Below are 18,425 nucleotides of genomic sequence, written 5' to 3' on the forward strand. Positions count from 1 at the left end.
AAAAATCTTCTTAAGAAAGAGGTCAATTCATTTCTTAAGAGAAATTCTTGAAAAGTTTACAAATATTTTCTTAAAAGCATACAGGTTTGCAATGACAAGATTTTTGAGTGAACTAGCCCTTTAATAAATTAACCTTTTTCGACCAGGGTTGAAGTACAATTTATTTCTCAGAATGCATTGCTTGTGTTGAATTTCTTTGAATTACGGTTCAGTAAACCTCCTCCTGTTGTTCCAGTTCAACTTCCTGTGAGATTTGTCCAGTTCTATTCAAATTCCAGCTCATGAACTGAAAGGGAGCCATTTCTTCAGAACAGAATTTTGCTCAAGCCTGCTACAGAAGAACAGAATGTGTAAGACTGATGAGATGTGGGGCTGGCAACTGGAAACCTTCTAAAACGGGCCAGCTTTCACTAGTTGAGCTGCGTGACTCCGTATCCCTCAGACTTAGGAAAGCATTTTCTGAGACAGTGCCAGAAATCCCTACCATAATGGATTACTGTTGACCACTTGATACAAAAGCTGAGGCCTTAAACCTTAAAGCAGCGGGCTAAGCCTGGCTTAATGTTTGCTCATTTGCACTGGTGAGAGCTGTGGGCCTTGTGCTTCAGAGGGAAGAGGATGATGCCAATCAGGCCGCATGCCAACAGGTGCTCAGCGAGCTTGGGGCTGCGTTCAATAGGAAAAACGCCACAAAGCGCCTCAAGTGGAGGCTTAAGGGGAATCTCAGCACTTTTCACAGAGAATTCAAAACTGATGATTCTGAGCTTAGTCCACCAGCTGTGAAAGGCAGCTTAGTGCACAAATCACAGACCAGATAGAGGTTCATATGCAAATCTTCATACTTGAGGCACTGTTGTTAATGCCCAAACAATTAGAGCTCATGCCCTCGTATTAGTTATGTTAATCTGTTGATGGTGAAGTCTGTAAAAATGTTTCATAGCTAAATACAAAGCTTTTAAATAGAATTACTGTATTTTTTCATAAACTAAACATATTATTGTCAGTAATGAAGCACCAAACAGCATTTCTCTATCTCAAAATAAGCCTGTTCTGTAGCTATCATAATAATTTTTTTCAGTTTGCAGAGTTAATAAAGCAAGCATAGCAAGGAAGTAGGTCAGGGTGCTTTGCAGTGACTATTCGGTATAGTGAGGTATTGTGCTACATCTGTGTACAAATGATCAGTCATGTTGTGGCAGGCCATGATCAAGCCAAGGACTGATGATCGCCTCTATCTTTACATGCTGGAAAAGAAAGCTCTATGTGCTTTCAAGTTCTGAAGCTAGATAAACACTGGAGTCGTTGTGCAGAGGTGTCGTCGTTTGAAGTCCCGTGATCATGTTCCATAGCTAGTTATCAAAAGACTGTTTAAACTAGTTACATTCCCTGTCCATCATGAATGTTTGTCAGGAGTATAAATGGGTTTATCTGAGTGGTTTTGAATTTGGATGGATAGTGGAAAGTAGCTAAGTGACTTAAAATTACAGACCATACAGAGAGTGGAAATACAATGGAAGCTGAGCTAAGTGTGTGCTCTTGGTTATTGTGAATGTTTGATTGTGCATGTTTTTCCAAATAGCAGTGTTTTCTCTTGAATCTTTAATCCATCCGTAATAACTTGCAATCCCTTTAGAATGTGGGTAATTGGATAATGTTAACCGATGAGCAAATATAGAGATGGGCACTATTTTACCAAACTCTCATTTGGTCTGGCTTCATTCTATTATGTAATGGACACTTTTCATAATTCAGACAATTGCAATGAATTGTTCTACCTCAAAATTTTCCACACTGTTTCACTCTAAAATGTCAGATTATGGAAGTAAATGTGTTTCAAAAACATGTGCGGGCTTGTTTCGGTTTGTCATCTTTGCTGTCTTGATTTTTCTTCTCCTCTTGCCTTTTCTCTCTCTTTTTCTCCTTTTGAAAAAGCCTCATCTGCTTTTTATCTCCTCTAATGTAAAATCCTTGTTCTGGCTTTGCTGTGGTCTCTCTGACTCATGTTGGTCGTGTAGAAGAAGGTGTTGTAGCTCTGACAGTCCGCTTGGCTGAGCTGGGCTTATTTGTCATCTCTAGTGGAAGGCGTTTTTCACTATTTTCCCAGTAGCCCACTCAGAGCTGTGAGCAAGAATGACTATGGTTCCAGACAACAGCATTGCTCAGAGTAAAACCATGTAACAGAGGGAAAGAGGAGGGCGATATCTCTAGGTATGCAAATACTGTACTGCTAGATCATGTTTTCTTAAGTGTGGTTGCATGCAGGCTTGTTGGACTGCATGTCTGGCTGGCTTGACAAACAATGAACGACTTCCTCTGTGGTTGCTGTTGTTTGAAAGAAAGGCTAGGTTAACCATCAAGTTCCTTCTTTCTGTCTGTCCTTGATGTCTGCCTCTTTGTTAGGAACAACTGTTCTGTTTGGAGAGGTGATGAAATCCCAGAGGCAATTTTCACTCAATCTACCTATTATCTGAATCAATTTTAATTCAGTTTGGTTTAGCTTGGCTTCCACCTTCAGCAAGAAAGCACAAGATGATAGCAGCAAGATATAAACGCCTTGAGAATATTGTATAAATGTTGGATGATACCATTGACCAACATCTAGTGCTTGGCTTTGCTTGGCCAATAGCATACTACTCTTTATAATTTCAGTAGTACATAGTCTGAATACTGTGCACAATTAGCAGATTTTCTGAATGCGTAATAAAATATACTGTATAAACTTCACACCTTTTTAAACTGTAGACAAAGCTTTTTTCCACAAAAAAATTCTCTTGACAAACCTTTTTAATACAGGAAAATACATGTAGTTACATGAATGTTCCTTCCTTTTCAAAGGAATTTCAGTTCAAAGGAATTTCAGTTCATTTGAATTTCAGAATTTTTATTCATTTTTATTCTGTCTCCATAAATTCAAATTACAGTTCTGCATCCTATTTGCTGCCTAATTCAAATTAATAGAAAAAATAAATTGGAATTTAATTACATTTTTTCCTATTCAGTACTGAATGGCACATTACCTTTGATGACCTTATGTATCTCACATCGTAATGTGCCTGATTTGACCCCCTACTGTATTTACATGTGAGTAATATCAGCCCTAATTCACTTTCATGGTTCATTATTTGAAAGGATTAGTAAGAGTACTACTGTTTGAAATGTTTATTGTGGCATGTACTGTGCTACTGTTCAGAACAAAGCCCTAGTGTTCTTTTGTACTTGTCCAGAGTTTGACCTTTACAAGCAGGTCAGCTGTGGCTGTTTTTATTAAGAATCAGACACATGCTCTGTGAATGAGGATTCGACGTGGATCGCTGGCATCGGTTTAGTTTAGATTGAGTAGCTTGTAGACAGTCACAGTGATTGATGGTGTAGGAAAGGTCAGAGTTGGGTTCCAGTGCCTATCCCGCATACTATATTCAGCTCGCAAGCCCACCTTCTGTGTCTAGTCTTCACATGTGCCCCTCTCCCCACCCCCAGCTCTCTGTGACTCATTCAACACCGGCCCTGCGCAGCCACCTAGGCTGAGAGGTCAGCGAGAGGGCACCCTCTGGGAAGGTGACCCCTGCATCCCTGGGGCACAGGGTGAGGTAAACTCTGCCGACCTTCTGCTGGGGGAAGAAAACTGTGAGGTGTTACATATGGTCAAAAATAGCATAAATGGTGATTGGAAGTGACTTTTGGATTTGCAGTCTGCATTTCCTAGTGCATGCTTATTGCATTATCAAATTTGTTATAAATTTTGGGTAAAGCAAACTGTGGGGGTTTAGATTTAGTCAGAGACTGTGAGATTATTCATGGTAAGTGACATTTTAGTTCCTGGCCCATTGTCTTGCATCATAGTCACATAAGGGCCTTTTTCAATGCAGGAACCTTTTCATAGTACCAGAACTAATTGTGGAACTACCCCCTTTTTGGCGTTTTCGCACCCCCGGGCGATTTGAGTGCGATTTTAGTACCGGACTGCCTTTTTCGAGAACCAAATTAGCTCATAATTTAACCAAATTAGGGTCTTACCAGCACAACTGTTACTACATATGACGTAAGTATACACTGATTGGCCAAATGTGTACGGAAACGTCCTCACACACCATGATTTAAAACACTGTGTAAACATACTGTAAACATTGTGTCAACTTGTTTCGCAAATATGATGGACAGCGATAGATGGACGGACGCTGAAGTGCAGGCACTTGTAGAAAATGTAGCACTGCCAGAGAGATTCTTGGAGATTCTTAGTCCTCCTTTCCGTTCTTTCAATCGGTTTATGTATACGTCAACATTTCCCATCCATTATTGTGAAACCCGCGAGACACAACAAAGACACAGCTCCGATCACAGCGTCCTCAATCCTCCTGTTGTTAACGTCGTTCTTCTTTGTTTCCGTTGTTGAACGCCCCGCACAAATGACGTCGCTGTCGACCGGTACTTCCTAGTACACACTGTCAGTGCGAATGCAACCCTTTAAATGGTACTTGGAAATAGTTCGCACAAAATCGTCCCAGAACTTTAGTACTGTACATTTAGTTCTGGAACTAAAGCGGTGCGAAATGCCCTATAGTTTCTTTGCATTAACTCTCTTTTCATGTCTACATCCATATGTGCACCAGCTCACACATCCATTTCCCATCCATATTTTTTTGCACAGTCAAAGCTCATATCTTGTAGCCTTATGCTGAGTCATGTAATGTTTCCTGATGTTTTTTTGCATCAGCTTCACAGAGGACTGAAGTATTTATGACTGTCCTAATAGTTGACTAACAGTGTTTCCATTCAGTCCCAGTGCTGTTAGTCCAACAAGCTTCTGCTGAGATGCGATTCAGCCGTTTGGATCCAGACGACTCATGGCCTGCATTTTGGTGTTTGCCACATGACTTGTGGGAATTGTGGATGATTTTTTTTTTTTTTTGCATGTTGAATTTTAGTGCATCTTTAATTATTATTATTAGTAGTGGTGCATTCTAAAAGAAAAACATCCATATTATAGTTCATACTTGAGGTTAGAGTATGTGGTTTTCAGCCTTTTTGAATCCAGGGCCCCTCTTTGTTCAGGATTTACTGGATAAGAATCCTGCTTGGCAGGACTTTGCATGTAAATGTAATAAATTGTCATGAAAATATTGCTACAATACAAAAAAAAAAAAATCTATTCATTTTCTTTATTTCATTATTTGTTTCTTTAAGTTTTGAGGTGAAATTATGCTCTTAGGTTTCTTGACTTTCCACAGGGCTCGGATCGAGAAATTCAGTTGGCCTGGATCAGAACAGATCAAATACATAAGTAGTATTTTATTATTCCCACAGTATCCGCGTATTAGCTGCTGGACTGTGAAGTTGGAGGAAAATCAGGACAGATTAAGGGAGTGTTGTTTGGTGTTACGTTTCATGTGTGTACTCTCCCTCAAACCTTATTCATTCATTTAAACCATTAAGGTGTACAGTTACATATAACTATAGCTGTCAAACAGTCTCTGACATGAGGCTTTGAGAGAACAGGCAAGGCAGCATTCCATTGTCGGACCGTTCCTCACCGCCGTGCCAATGACTGCAGGGAAATCTTCTCTCAAATATTTTGTCATTAATATCAGCAGTCATAACTAACCATTATGCCAACACCCCCACCCCGCCGCCCTTTAATGCATTTTGTATTTATACAGTACATACACATTTTTAAATGATACGATAAGAAACAATAGGCCTATTTGATTTTCATGCAATTTTCATAAATTGTTTTTTAAACTTTTCTTACAGATATGCAGTGTGACCATACTGAACACCACTGTATGCGTGTGTGTGACAAGGCCAATGCATTAAAAATGTTCAGTTTAATCACCGTTCTATATTAATGCGCTGCTTTAATTGATGCATGCGCGCACACACACCACTCGCATACAGAGATCTGAGATCGCGCTGTGCAAAAAGTAACATTTATAAACTTGCTGTCAGGGCTGCCATGCGTCTTTTATTAATCAATGCTGAATCGCTACATTATATTTCTCAGCAACGAGGGGGCTAAAAAAGCTTTTTTTAAGTAACTAAACTCAGCTTCATTATTTGTAGAGAGAGACACATAAGCAGACAAATTACACGTCTCTCTCTCTCTCTCTCTCTCTCTCTCTCTCTCTCAAAATGGCCATTTTTGAGAAAAAAATTTGAGTAGTTTGCATCACTGGATATAGCTGTCGGTCATTTAACATTTCTATCATTAAACATATTGTCAAAAGTGGACTAATATTAAATGATTTGCAGCTTCATCTTACCTCTCTCTTTAACGTTAAACTGACGCCTCGCGCTCTGCTTCTGTCAACAGTAAACCCCGCCTACTTTGATTTGATTGGCCATCTCAGTCATTTTGACATTGACGAGCGCTGTTAGACCGCTGACATCCCAATCACATGGGGCGTTGGTGTCAACGCCTCTCGTTTACTTTGAATGGAGTGATGTCAAGCGTTGCCAAAATGAATTGTCCGACGCATCGCGTTGGGTCTGTTGCTCGCGGCAAAAGTTGAAAACTTTTCAACTTTTCAAGTGCCAACACAGACGTCAGCCAATCAGATCGCCTTATGCAAATAGCCTGGTGCAGACGCTAACCAATCGCTTTCATACAACACCAGAAAACTAATATGGTTGGCTATTGTCACTATGATGGTCGCGTCAGCACCTAGCTTCAGAAAGGCCCTCCATCAAGCGTCGACGCCCCGTGTGAATGTACAGTGAGGCTGTAATCTGAAGCGCCTAGTATGTGCAGCGGTCACGCGCGCATCCGTAGACTAGCGCAAGTTAATTCTCACACATTAATAATGTTTTTTCATCTTAGAAATATTACCAGACTACGTCCAATGCTGTCTTTTCCTGTTGCTTAGAGGTTGATTAACACTTTTGTGTTTACCAGGATTGATTATTGTAATACCTTCTTGGCTGGGGCTTCAAAAGCTACCCTAAACAAATTGCAGGTAGTGCAAAATTCGGCTGCTAGAATCCTTACTAGAACTAGGATGAGTGAGATCATATTACTCTGGCCTTGGAGTCTTTACATTGGCTCCCTGTTAGTTTTAGGGTTGATTTTTAACATTTTGATGCTTACTTACAAGGCTTTACATGGGTTGGCACCTCAATATTTGTCTGAGCTTTTAATTCCTTATACTCCAACACGTGACCTTCGCTCATCTGAAACTGGTCTTTTAACTGTTCCATTAACCCGTTTAAGATTGATGGGCGATAGGGCTTTTTCTTTATTAGCTCCAAAACTATGGAATTCTATACCAACTGAGATAAGGCAAGCTAAAACTCTTAGCATTTTTAAATCTCGCCTTAAAACTCATTTTTTTAGGGTAGCTTTCAATTAAACATTTGTATTATTTTTATATTGTTTTATTTGTCCTCGTTTTGATTGTATTTCTTTTCATATTTTTGCTTGTTGTATTATTTTATACAGTGTATTTGTTTTATTTGTTTTTGTAAAGTGCTTTGAGATCTACATTTAAAGGCACTATGGAAAATAAAGTTTATTATTATCTTATTATTATTTATAGCTCCTAACAGGCTGTGTGACTATTAGACGTTATTACCTCAAAATGTACTGTATGTGAGTAGGCCTATGCAGTTTTCCCTATTTTTCGTGTGCTGCCACCGTTGGCACGCGTGCCGTAGGTTGCCGACCCCTGGTATATACTATCATACTGCCCAGCTCTAGTGTTCATGTGTGTGTGGCCTTGTGTGATGTTCTTCACCATCAGAGAGGCGGAAAAAGAGCCCGATAAAAGTGTGCTTGATAAACGAGTGTGCGACTCCCACCATTCCTGTGATGGATGATGCAAGAGCGAGGGGAGCCTCCTCCCCTTGAGAGAGAATACAGAAGGCCTGCGACTGCCAGGGTGCTCAGCGGTGCAGAGCAGGGCTCCCAGAGCACCTTGGGAAATGACAGATTTTTGCAAGCGATCGATAGTCTTTTCTCCAGCAGCCTAACTTACCTCCTGTGGTTGCTCAGGCTATTAATCCCAGGCACTGTAATTTCCTCCTGAAAGCTCCTGGAGGAGGAGGAAGAGGAGCAGATGGGAGTGGAGTCTGCTCTAAACGGTAGCCTTTAGAGGGCCAAAGTACAGGTGACGCGACAGGGATTTGTCTTCGAAAGTTTTTCCTCACAAATAATACACTCCGCGGGTTCACAAACAAGCTTTAATAAATGCTTTTTAGACAAATTGCACCGTAACGGTAAGGAAATGAGAGTTGCAGCAGAGCCTCGTCTTACTTCCTGTCCTCATTTCCTTCGCTTTGATTTTCTCTTAGTTTGTCTCCATTTCCTCCTATTAATGTCTCTTTTGCTGTCTTCTGCTATGCACAGCATCCTTTAAGCCCGTCCCAGTAAATGGTGGACAAAATGAGTTTTATAAGGCAGAGACATCCAAACTCTCAATATGATGGATTGACCCTTATGTAGACCTGCCTTGGAGTTAAAACAGTCACGTGTTTGTTTACTCTAGAGTGTGCATGGTCATATCGGTCATGTCATGTAGTTTTTTTTTTTTATTGATTTTAAATTTGTTATGAAAATGTAATGTATGCAAACAGTTATGTTCAGCCGTTCCTCATTCAAGTAAATAGGAGTTGTATTTGCATGGCTGAAAATCACTGTTATTAAGGGAAAAAAGTCACTGATGCAACAGCTGTGAATTTTCAACTGAATTTTCAGCATCATTACTCTAGTCTTCAGTGTCACATGATCCTTCAGAAATCATTCTAATATGCTGATTTTATGCTTAAGAAACATTTATTATTGTCAATGTTGAAAACAGTCATGCTCCTGCAGTTGTCACATTTGATATTTAATGCATGCTTGCAGAAAAGTTTTACTTTCTTTCAAATAAAAAAAAAAAATAGCTTACACTTACAAAATAAATATCAGTGTACTTAAAAAAAAACATCTTCAGTTTCAGTATGAGACTGAGTTGGCGTTTAACTTCGAGCTGAAATGGGCGAATGACTTGCTAATGGAATCAACAAAAGATATAAAGAGATAAAATGAAAAAAAAAAAATAGCACAGTCTTTTGCAAAACACCGTGTAGATAGTCGTCCTGTCATATCAGAGATCATACCCTCTCCTAATGCTTTCACAGGTACAGAGATGTCTCCTGCAATCATAGCAGCGCTCAGGGCATGGCTGCAACCTCCTTCCTGTTGCACACACTGTTACCAGAAGGATATTTCATCAACAGTGACACTTTTAGGAAACTGCAAAATATCAGAAATGACCTGAGCTCATGCTCCCTGTGAATTACTGTGTGGTTAAAGTCTGATAAGGTTACATACTCTTCTGAATAGTTTCACTGTCGCTCAATAATATTACTCATATACCAGCAGACACCTGTCTGAATATGCCGTTTTTTAGAGCACAAGGAACTAGATGTTTTCTGAATTGTAAAACTGTAAGAAGTGCTAGGGGTGGTTGCTAAGGTGCTCTGAGAGACTGTTAGCATGTTGATATGCAGTTCCAAGGGTGTTCTATGTGGTTGATAGGAGGTTGTCAAAAGAGCCCATCTCCAGGTCTCTGATATTCTCTGTTCCTCCTTCAATGTAAAATTATTAGATTTGTATTTACCCATGATATTGTTCAACCAAAATATGTCTGATTGCCTGTAAAAGAAATTGAAGTATCATACTTGATGGTGTTGTGTTTTATGTGGTAGCAGCTACTGATTTCGTCCGTTTTGTCTTCATGTTTCAGGATGGCTACTTCTCGCACCGGCCCAAGGAGAAAGTCCGCGTGGACAGCAACAACGAGAACTCCGTTCCCAAAGACTTTGAGAATATAGACAACAGTAATTTCGGGCCGCGTTCGCAGACTCAGAGACACACACCCGGCAAGCACAAACAAGGCCTTCTGGAGAAGGCGCATGCGCAGCAAAGTCTGGGCAAGAACTCCAATGAGGTCATTCAGTATGCACAGAATAAAGGTGGCTTCAATCAGACACGCACCAAGCTTCAGCGGAGGGCCGATCCCACCCTCCGTCCACAGCAATCCCAGCAGCACCGGCACCACCTTCAGCAGGCCAAGCGATCAGCCACGCCCACCGCCGACATCAAGTATGATCAGCCGCCCAAATGCGAGATCAGTGGCAAAGAGGCGATCTCCGCCCTTTCTCGCGCCAAGACCAAGGAGTGCCGGCAGCAGATAGCAGAGGTTTACTGCCGCCACAAAGAACGCCAGCTCATGCCCGAGAAGGTCACCCGTTACTGCCCCGCAGAGGGTGAGTAGACTCTTGATGGGAATTTTGTGACTTTTAGTTCATTTATTAGCTTTGAAACCTTCACTAGTGGACAAATTAAACAAGAAGAGTTCACATGAAATAAAATTTACAGCGGTCTGTTTTAGAAATGCATGTTAATGATCTTATTGTGAATGATTGTTTCATGTGTTTAATTTCAAATTATGTTTTGATCTCCAATATTAATCAAAATGAAAAAACTTGATATTCCAGTCAAAAAGACAGATTTCTCTCTGGTGATGGATGCCGGACTTCATTCATTTAGTCCACGGAAACCCCACCCCTTCACAATTGACTGTAACATGAATTCGTTTTTGAGTGCATTTTTCAAAATCCAAATGGCAACCAATTGATGAAACAGTTTCCGCTCTGTTTTTTTTTCTTTTATTTTTATAATCCATTAGACTCGGATGTACATCAAGTGTTTATTTTCCTGGAAAATGGACCAAAAATATTGATAACTCATCCTGCACTACACAGATTTTTGTCCAATCAGATGCTCTCTAGAATGAAAATGACCCGCCCCCTCCGACTGACTAGCAATAGCAAATGGGTTACTGCTTTGACGCAACTAAAGCCTATATAAAGAAAAAAATATTATTCTCTGGCCAAACTTCCTTTTTAAATAGGAAGTACATAACCACAGGAGAGAAAACTGTACTTGTGAGGTCTTTAACTCAATGTCCTGATGTTTTCTTTTGGGATAAGGACTGATTATAATCATCAACCTGCACTGGCATGAAAGGAGACATTAGCTGGAGTTTATGGGAATTTAAGATAAATAATGCTCAAAATAATGATGGTGTTCCCAAATTAATTGCCATCCTGTCTTTGGAGGTTTATGGAAGTAGCACATTAAGAGCCACAGGGCTGGTAACAGACATTCACAGCACTTGTAATTACAATCAGAGACAGGCTGGAAATGAGATTGTGCATTTCCGCACAAGGTTAGACGGATGTAATTGCTGTACTGTGTCACCCCCCCCCACCCACCCCCCCGGTCTCCATCTCCCATAGATGACTGCAGAAAACATATTCATGCAATTATGCACTGCTCAGTCGTCTGCACACAAATCAGGGCTGTGGATGCGTTCAAATAGAACAGTGACAGATCTTCTGAGGGCTCAGAGCCTCTGCCCGGAGAAACTTCCGGAAGCCAGAATGGGTTTTGACAGATATGACAGGGACATCACCACAGAGACATGAGTCTGGGACACGTGGAGGTTGTAAGGGGGTGAGGTGGGGCATGAACGCATCTATTTCCAGCAAGAACAGTAGACCGAACAAGCCACAAGGATGGTGTTTGTATGTATTTATAAACTGTAATTGCATTATGCGGTAACAGACGAAGTCTTTGATGGCCACCACGTGAGTGGTTTGCCACAGTTGTGGCAATTAGCAGAGAAGCAACTTAAATTTGAAACAAATGGCAGATTTTTAATGAACGTTGTTGGATGAATGAGTTTCAAATGTAGTCCATGCTGTCGGTCATGAGGTCCCTCAAGGAATCTGCACATTTTTAACACTGTTGACTGTTGAGGGAAATCTGCAGAATAGATTTACAGAACTCAGAGTGCTAAACTCAGATTACTTTTCTAAACTCTGACTTCTGTGGAAAACTCTATACTATTCGGGCCAGTCCAGCTATTACGATACATTCTCTAGAGTTAAAACAAGCAATGTTTCTAAACAGAAGTTGAGCTTTTTTAACTGAAAGGTAGGATGTTCATTCCTACGATACCATATTGAAAGTTGCAGTATTTCCCATTCATTTAACTATTTTTTTATTTTCTTTTTCTACTCCTTAAACTGTTTGTATATTTACTCTGCTCCACTCTGCTCTGTGAGATTATATATTTACCTTGTTATGTAATAACACTTTTTTCCTCTGAATATATACAGTATGATTTTAAGAAATTCATACTTTTATTCAGCAAGGATGCATTAAATTGATTAGTAGTGACAGTAAACATTACAGAAGATTTCTATTTCAAATAAATGCCATTCTTTTGAAGTTTCTATTAATCAAAGAATCATGAAAAAGTATTAAGCAGCACAGTTGTTTCCATCCCAGTTTTTACATATTACAGCATTGGCTGTATTTTGGATCAAATGCACCCTTGGTAAGCATAAGAGACATCTTTCAAAAATATTTTTAAAAAGTCATACCGACGCCAAACTTTTAAACAGAAGTAGATTTTTATAACAAAGTCTATTAAGATTGTGTTTAACTTGCAGCGAATTCTTGCATTGTGGGCTGTTGCCATGTCATGCTCGTGATAGAGTGATATCGGAAAGATCTTGGCGCGAGAGACAACACAGATGCTCAAACCTTGAAAATGCTCACTGCTTCAGGCGAAATCAAACAACTCCATTTCTGTTCCTAAACGTTAGCATACTCTTATAACAGGACCAGTGTTTCACTGAGAACACATAGGAAATGCAGTGAAACACAGGGACAGGTGATGGTCAGGCCTTGAAGACAAAGGACACTGAGGGTTTAAGATGGTGTAATTGCTTTTAATAAAGCACCTTCATGTCTTTCCCCACCTCCACCCATCCAGTGATGGCCATGTTCTCCCTGAGGGCCAGGAGTGGTGCCTTCTCCTGCCCCCGTTCAGGGTCACAGGGTCTGGGAGGCCGGTGCACTTTGAGACAGTAACGATAGGCTCGGCTCTCAGATTATAGTCATTACCCCTCATGGCCCATGTCTTCAGTCAGCATGGCCTTGCGCCAAAACATAGTGCCTTCGGTGTAATTTTATATGAGCATTTAAAATTAACCTCATTGCCTGTAATGAGTATCTCAGCTTGCCCTTCTTTAGAAGTGGCAGGCTATACCATGACATGGAGAGAGAGGCAGTCCGCCACGTATTTATTCTATTATAGCCACAAACAACCAAGGCTCAGCCCTTGTGGTCTGCGCCAAGCTATTTGTGAGTGCTGAATGTATATCCAATGGAAGGCGGGGATGGTGTCTTATATCAGCCATTGTGGAGATGGTATCAGTGAAACACTTATAGGCCAATAAGTGATCATGTGGTGGATCGCTGCGGTTCTGGATTCCGGCATTACAGCAGTGTCTCAGATGGACTGAGGTACCCTCAACTCGATTTAAGTGTTACAAAGGTTTTTCTGTTTCATCTGCACCATTGAGGGATACTCTCCATCTCAATGACTGTGTCACACAGTTAGTTTTTGAGATTGATGACTGTATTTATTGATAGGAGTCTGTCCCGAACTGTCCTGTTCTTACAATAAACAAAGACCCTTTTATATTCCTGTAGTTAGAGATGTGAATAATGACTATAACCATATTTGCAAAAGGTGATGACCTAAAAAATAAACTCTAAATACATGGAAAGCATTGTTTTTAGATATTTTAACAATATAGACCAAAACCTGTGAAAATGACTATTTATGACAACTATAACTTTTCAAATCATTACCGTTTAAAAGTTTGGGTTAGGTAAGATTTTTTGAAAGATGTCTCTAATATTCACTAAGACTAAACATTATTATAGTTATTTATTTATTTGTTTGTTTGTTTATTTATTTATGCTATTTTATTATATTTTAATATATAATCTATTCCTGTGTTGGCAAAGCTGAATCTTTAGCATCATTACTCCAGTCTTCAGTGTCACATGATCCTTCAGAAATCATTCTATCATGCTGATTTGGTGCTCAGGAAACATTTATTATTATTATCAGTGTGTAAACTCGGATGCATTATTTCTAGAGTTCTAGAAGGTTCGAAAGAGCAACATTTATTTAATCTTTTGTAACATTGTGTTTTTACTGTCACTTTAGATCAGTTTAATGCTACATTGCTGAATTAAAGTATTCTTCTTTGTTTTTTATTTATTTATTATTTATTTCATAATTTCATAAACATAAAAATGCCCCTTAAAACCAGCAACAGGGTGCAAATATTAACCTTAAGTTAATTTCTGGCAACTGACAATATGTTTTAAGTTTAGATGTGGCTAATTTAGTCTTGAGTCCATTGTGGCTCATGTACGTGTGTATGTGTGTTTGTGCAGGCAAAGTGAATATGAATGTGCAGTGGGAGGACGACTCTATGGAGACTGTTCCTGCGGTACCGGTGCGAATAGCCTTCATGTTGGTGGTCCACGGACGGGCCTCACGCCAGGTGCTGCGTCTCTTCAAGGCCATATACCACACATCTCATTTCTACTACATTCACGTGGACCAGGTATGTCTTCAGCACCCATCTAGTTTTATAAATATTTCCTATCTATAATGATAAGAATATTCTGAAATGAGAGGAGAGGAGAGGAGAGGAGAGGAGAGGAGTTGTGGGGTTGCTAGTATGTTAACACTATAAAATACAAAATGTAATACATTTAAAAGATGTTTATATAAAATGAATATATAAAAACTATTTGAACTATTTGAATATATAAACTATTTAAACTCACTCATTAACTAATCAGTTGTTGGGTGAATAGTTGACCATCTCTAAGAGCAATAGTGGGGGATGGGAAGAGAGGGTAAACAGTGGGCTCCAGCCCCTCCATTCATTCAGTTCAAAAGCCTGATGGGGGATTATTAAAGAGCCATACTTCAGTGTCTTTCACACCATTTACTCTCTCAGCTTGGCAAGTGATAGAGTGTGAATATGAAAGGCTGTTTGTTCACACACACACACACACACACACATAATGCTGCAATCCCCCTCCCTTAATTACACTCATACAAAAATACACTTAATGAGCTACTTGAATTTATGGCAGGAATGCGTAGGGTAAGTACGCTGTCTTGTAATTTCAAAAGAGCAGGATAAAGAGCTGCTTTTCAATCAGTCCATCATCGTGGAGACAAGCTTTATGACTCCATAAACGGGCAGAGGAAAAGAGAGGAGTTAAAGTTTGGGTGGTACAACACACAAAACACACAGGGAATCAAAGTCTGTGATGTGTATAGCTCAAGGAGAACATAGTGCTTCACACTCGCATGCCAAAATTTTTTTTTTTTTTTTTTTTTTTTGCATTTTTGTAGTGTTTTCTAGTAAAATATCCAAATATCCCTTAAACTTGAGAAATAAGATTGTGTTAGATCAGTAGATCTCAACCCTTTTTACTCCAAGCCCCCCCTCCTCTCCGAATCAATACTGCAAGGCCCCCCAATATTTTCTATTCACAAAAACATTTTTATTCTAATGTTATTACTTTTCAAATTCCATGTAATTATTTTTGAACAAAACAAATTCAAGATAGATTTAAACATTCAGGTTTCTTTTTTGCAAACATTTTTTGCAAAAATGTCACGTAAGATATTCTATACAACTGAAAAGTGCATAAAGCTCAATTATACATTAATGTTGACAAATAAGCAACCTGCCATTTCAAACAAGACCACAAAGGACTGCATATAAACTACTATAAGGATCCATTCAGAATCACTAAACACACCAAAATACAAGTGAAAACATTCTGATTGTGTGGAAACTCAGCTGAAGGCGGCTCGATGTCATCAGTGAATAGTTCCTCTGTCAGAACACATGATCGTGTCTGTGTTTGGAGCGTCTAATGTCCATATGTACAAAAACACCACTGATCCTCACAAACTTCTCCAAAACATGCATATTGGATATGTATCAAATGATTTTGGTTATTTAATTGTGCATTAATTGTATTTAGATTAACTTTTCAATTTTTTAACTAATTATTTTAGATGGCAACAGTAATTTTTAAAAAACTAATCATTTAATTGTTTTGTGTAATCTTTAGCAACATTTTCAAATGAATATCATTTTCATATTGTATATTACAGTGTTGTACAGTGATGCTTAAATTCACTTGTAGCATTTAAAATTATTGATTTGAATTTTCAGTGTTTTATTTTTTATTTAGACAAAATAATATCTATTTATTGGTCATAATTTCAAAGTAATTGTTGGCTATTGGATTGAATTTTAATATATGTGCATCCCTACTAAGTGTTCTTAGGTTTGTTTAAAACTTTTTACCAGTGGGGTAAGAAAAGTAAATTTAATTTGATTTAATTCTTTGAAAACAAGTCCAATAATATATTATGCAATTTTGCTTTTCAAGTAAAAGCCTGGAAAACCAGACAAATTCACTGACTAAGAAAATGTTGCAGTGTACACACATTATAGGAAACTCTGTGCCACCTGACTGTTTGAAAAAGTCTCATCCACTTCATTCAATTAGTTTTTCCCCACAAGGTGCCCTTAGTGGATGGTCAGACTTTGTTTATCTCATAATAACACTGGTCACATTTGACTGACTGATCCCAGATAAAGTTCTCAGGCTCCAAATTGTCTTATTTCACCCCGCAGCGATCCAACTACCTGCACAGGCAGATGATGGCTCTAGCTCACCAGTATCCTAACGTCCGGGTCACACCGTGGCGTATGTCTACGATATGGGGTGGTGCCAGTCTGCTTACCATGTATCTGCAGAGCATGAAGGACCTGCTGGCCATGCGTGATTGGTCCTGGGATTTCTTCATCAACCTGAGTGCTGCTGATTATCCAATCAGGTGAGTCATCATTATCTCGCATTACTCCACTTTTGACTGATTATTCTGTTGATATCATTTGCATTGCTTGGATTATCATTGTTTTCTCTCAGGAATGATTCAAGTTTATTGGTTGCAACAGAGAACAATTGAGTTAACACCTGACTATAGCATTTAGCTGTGGGCTGCTGGGAGATTAGTTCCAAGCAATGTCACAATTTAGTTTAGCCGGGGGATTATGGGTAATTGTGATCACCATTGGCTGTTTGATCTGGTGTGAACAAGCTTGATGGTTCATAGAGCTGTAAAGGGATTACATTTACGAATCTTGTGAAGATTGTACTTGTTTATTCTGAATTAGCTCAATTTAATATTGACAAAGCCCCACAACAAAAAAAAAAAAAACAAGGAACTTGAAGATATTGGACTTAAAGGGGCTTTTTAAAATAAAAACATATAATATGAAAAAAAAAATGCATAATCAGTTTTTTTACATTTTTGAGTTTTTTTTTAAAGTCCACTATTTTTCTTTCCCAAATGTTCTTCACATTAAAAAAAAAATAATAATAAAATGCACCAGTATTCCAGTATCTCATCACATTACCTGTAACTCAACGTGACAGTTCTGTCTGTAAGCCGAACTGTGTCTGAAGATTTGAATTATCACCATGATAAATGCCATTAGCATGCATAATTCTTCAGTCCATAATAAGAGCAGGATGAGAGGTAGAGTATCCCAGCTACTCCCCCGGCTTCAATCAATATTACAGCCATGTAATTTTCTGCAGCCCTCAGAAATCAGGGTGTTAGAGATCGATGCAGTCATGTGATGAATTCTGGCTTGTCCCGCGCAGCCGTTCAAGGTTAATCCTGCCTCTCTATCACTCTGTCTCACGCCACACCTCCAGACCAGAGAGGAAAGTTAGCTATGAGCCAAAGCCCCTTTAAATGGAACATCAAGGAAAAATAAAATGATTATTTTCATCTCAAGCTTGGAGTAGGGTTCAGGTGCAAGCTATAAGTAGCCTGTCAGGGTGTGTGTGTGTGTGTGTGTAGTGCAGTGATGTAGTTGCTATCATCTGTATTATACTGTGAGGAAACACCATTTCTCTAAAACATGAGGAAAAATCGGTCCATTAAGGAGTCCGATCCAGCTTCTCCGGTTGTAGTAATGGAGAGTTATTTCTCAGTCCACTATCACAACAGAAACATGGGTCAGCAGAGATGAAGCTGTGAGGAAAATAAATTCAGCAAAAGATATGTTGAAGACAGTGTGAAGTCCACAACATGAAAAAGTATGTTTATATAAGTCTGCTCATGCACTCTTAATCAAGGGTTGCTACCACAAAGCATCGTTCTGTTTCTGTCTTTCTGAAGTATATTGAAGTGTATAGAGTGCAACAGTGCCTGCCCACTTGTTTAGCGGCCATGGTTCTGGAAGTATTTTTACCATTCAAGTCTTTATATGAACCAAACCAACCAGCTACAAGGTGAACTTTGATTTGAAGCTTATTTGACATACCTGGGTATGTTTAAGGGTAAGTAAGTAGATAAACTCAGCATTCGGTTCCAAAGGTAACTTTCAGAGTATGCAAGTAGACATAGAAACTTACTCTGAACATAACCTGCTCCAGAGTAGGTTCTGTTTCAGGCTTA

General features: G+C 39.2%; 1 protein-coding gene across 1 annotated transcript in view; it reads left to right on the forward strand.

The window, feature by feature from the left end:
- Nucleotides 1–18,425, forward strand: part of xylt1 (xylosyltransferase I) — a 65,368-nt gene that overhangs the window by 27,030 nt on the left and 19,913 nt on the right. The window contains exons 2-4 of the mRNA XM_042726105.1: nt 9,720–10,242; nt 14,306–14,478; nt 16,588–16,790. Of these exons, the coding sequence (XP_042582039.1) occupies nt 9,720–10,242; nt 14,306–14,478; nt 16,588–16,790 (899 nt within the window). The remainder of the gene's footprint in view (nt 1–9,719; nt 10,243–14,305; nt 14,479–16,587; nt 16,791–18,425) is intronic.

Source organism: Cyprinus carpio, chromosome A3 (genome assembly GCF_018340385.1).
Source record: "Cyprinus carpio isolate SPL01 chromosome A3, ASM1834038v1, whole genome shotgun sequence".
NCBI lineage: Eukaryota > Metazoa > Chordata > Actinopteri > Cypriniformes > Cyprinidae > Cyprinus > Cyprinus carpio.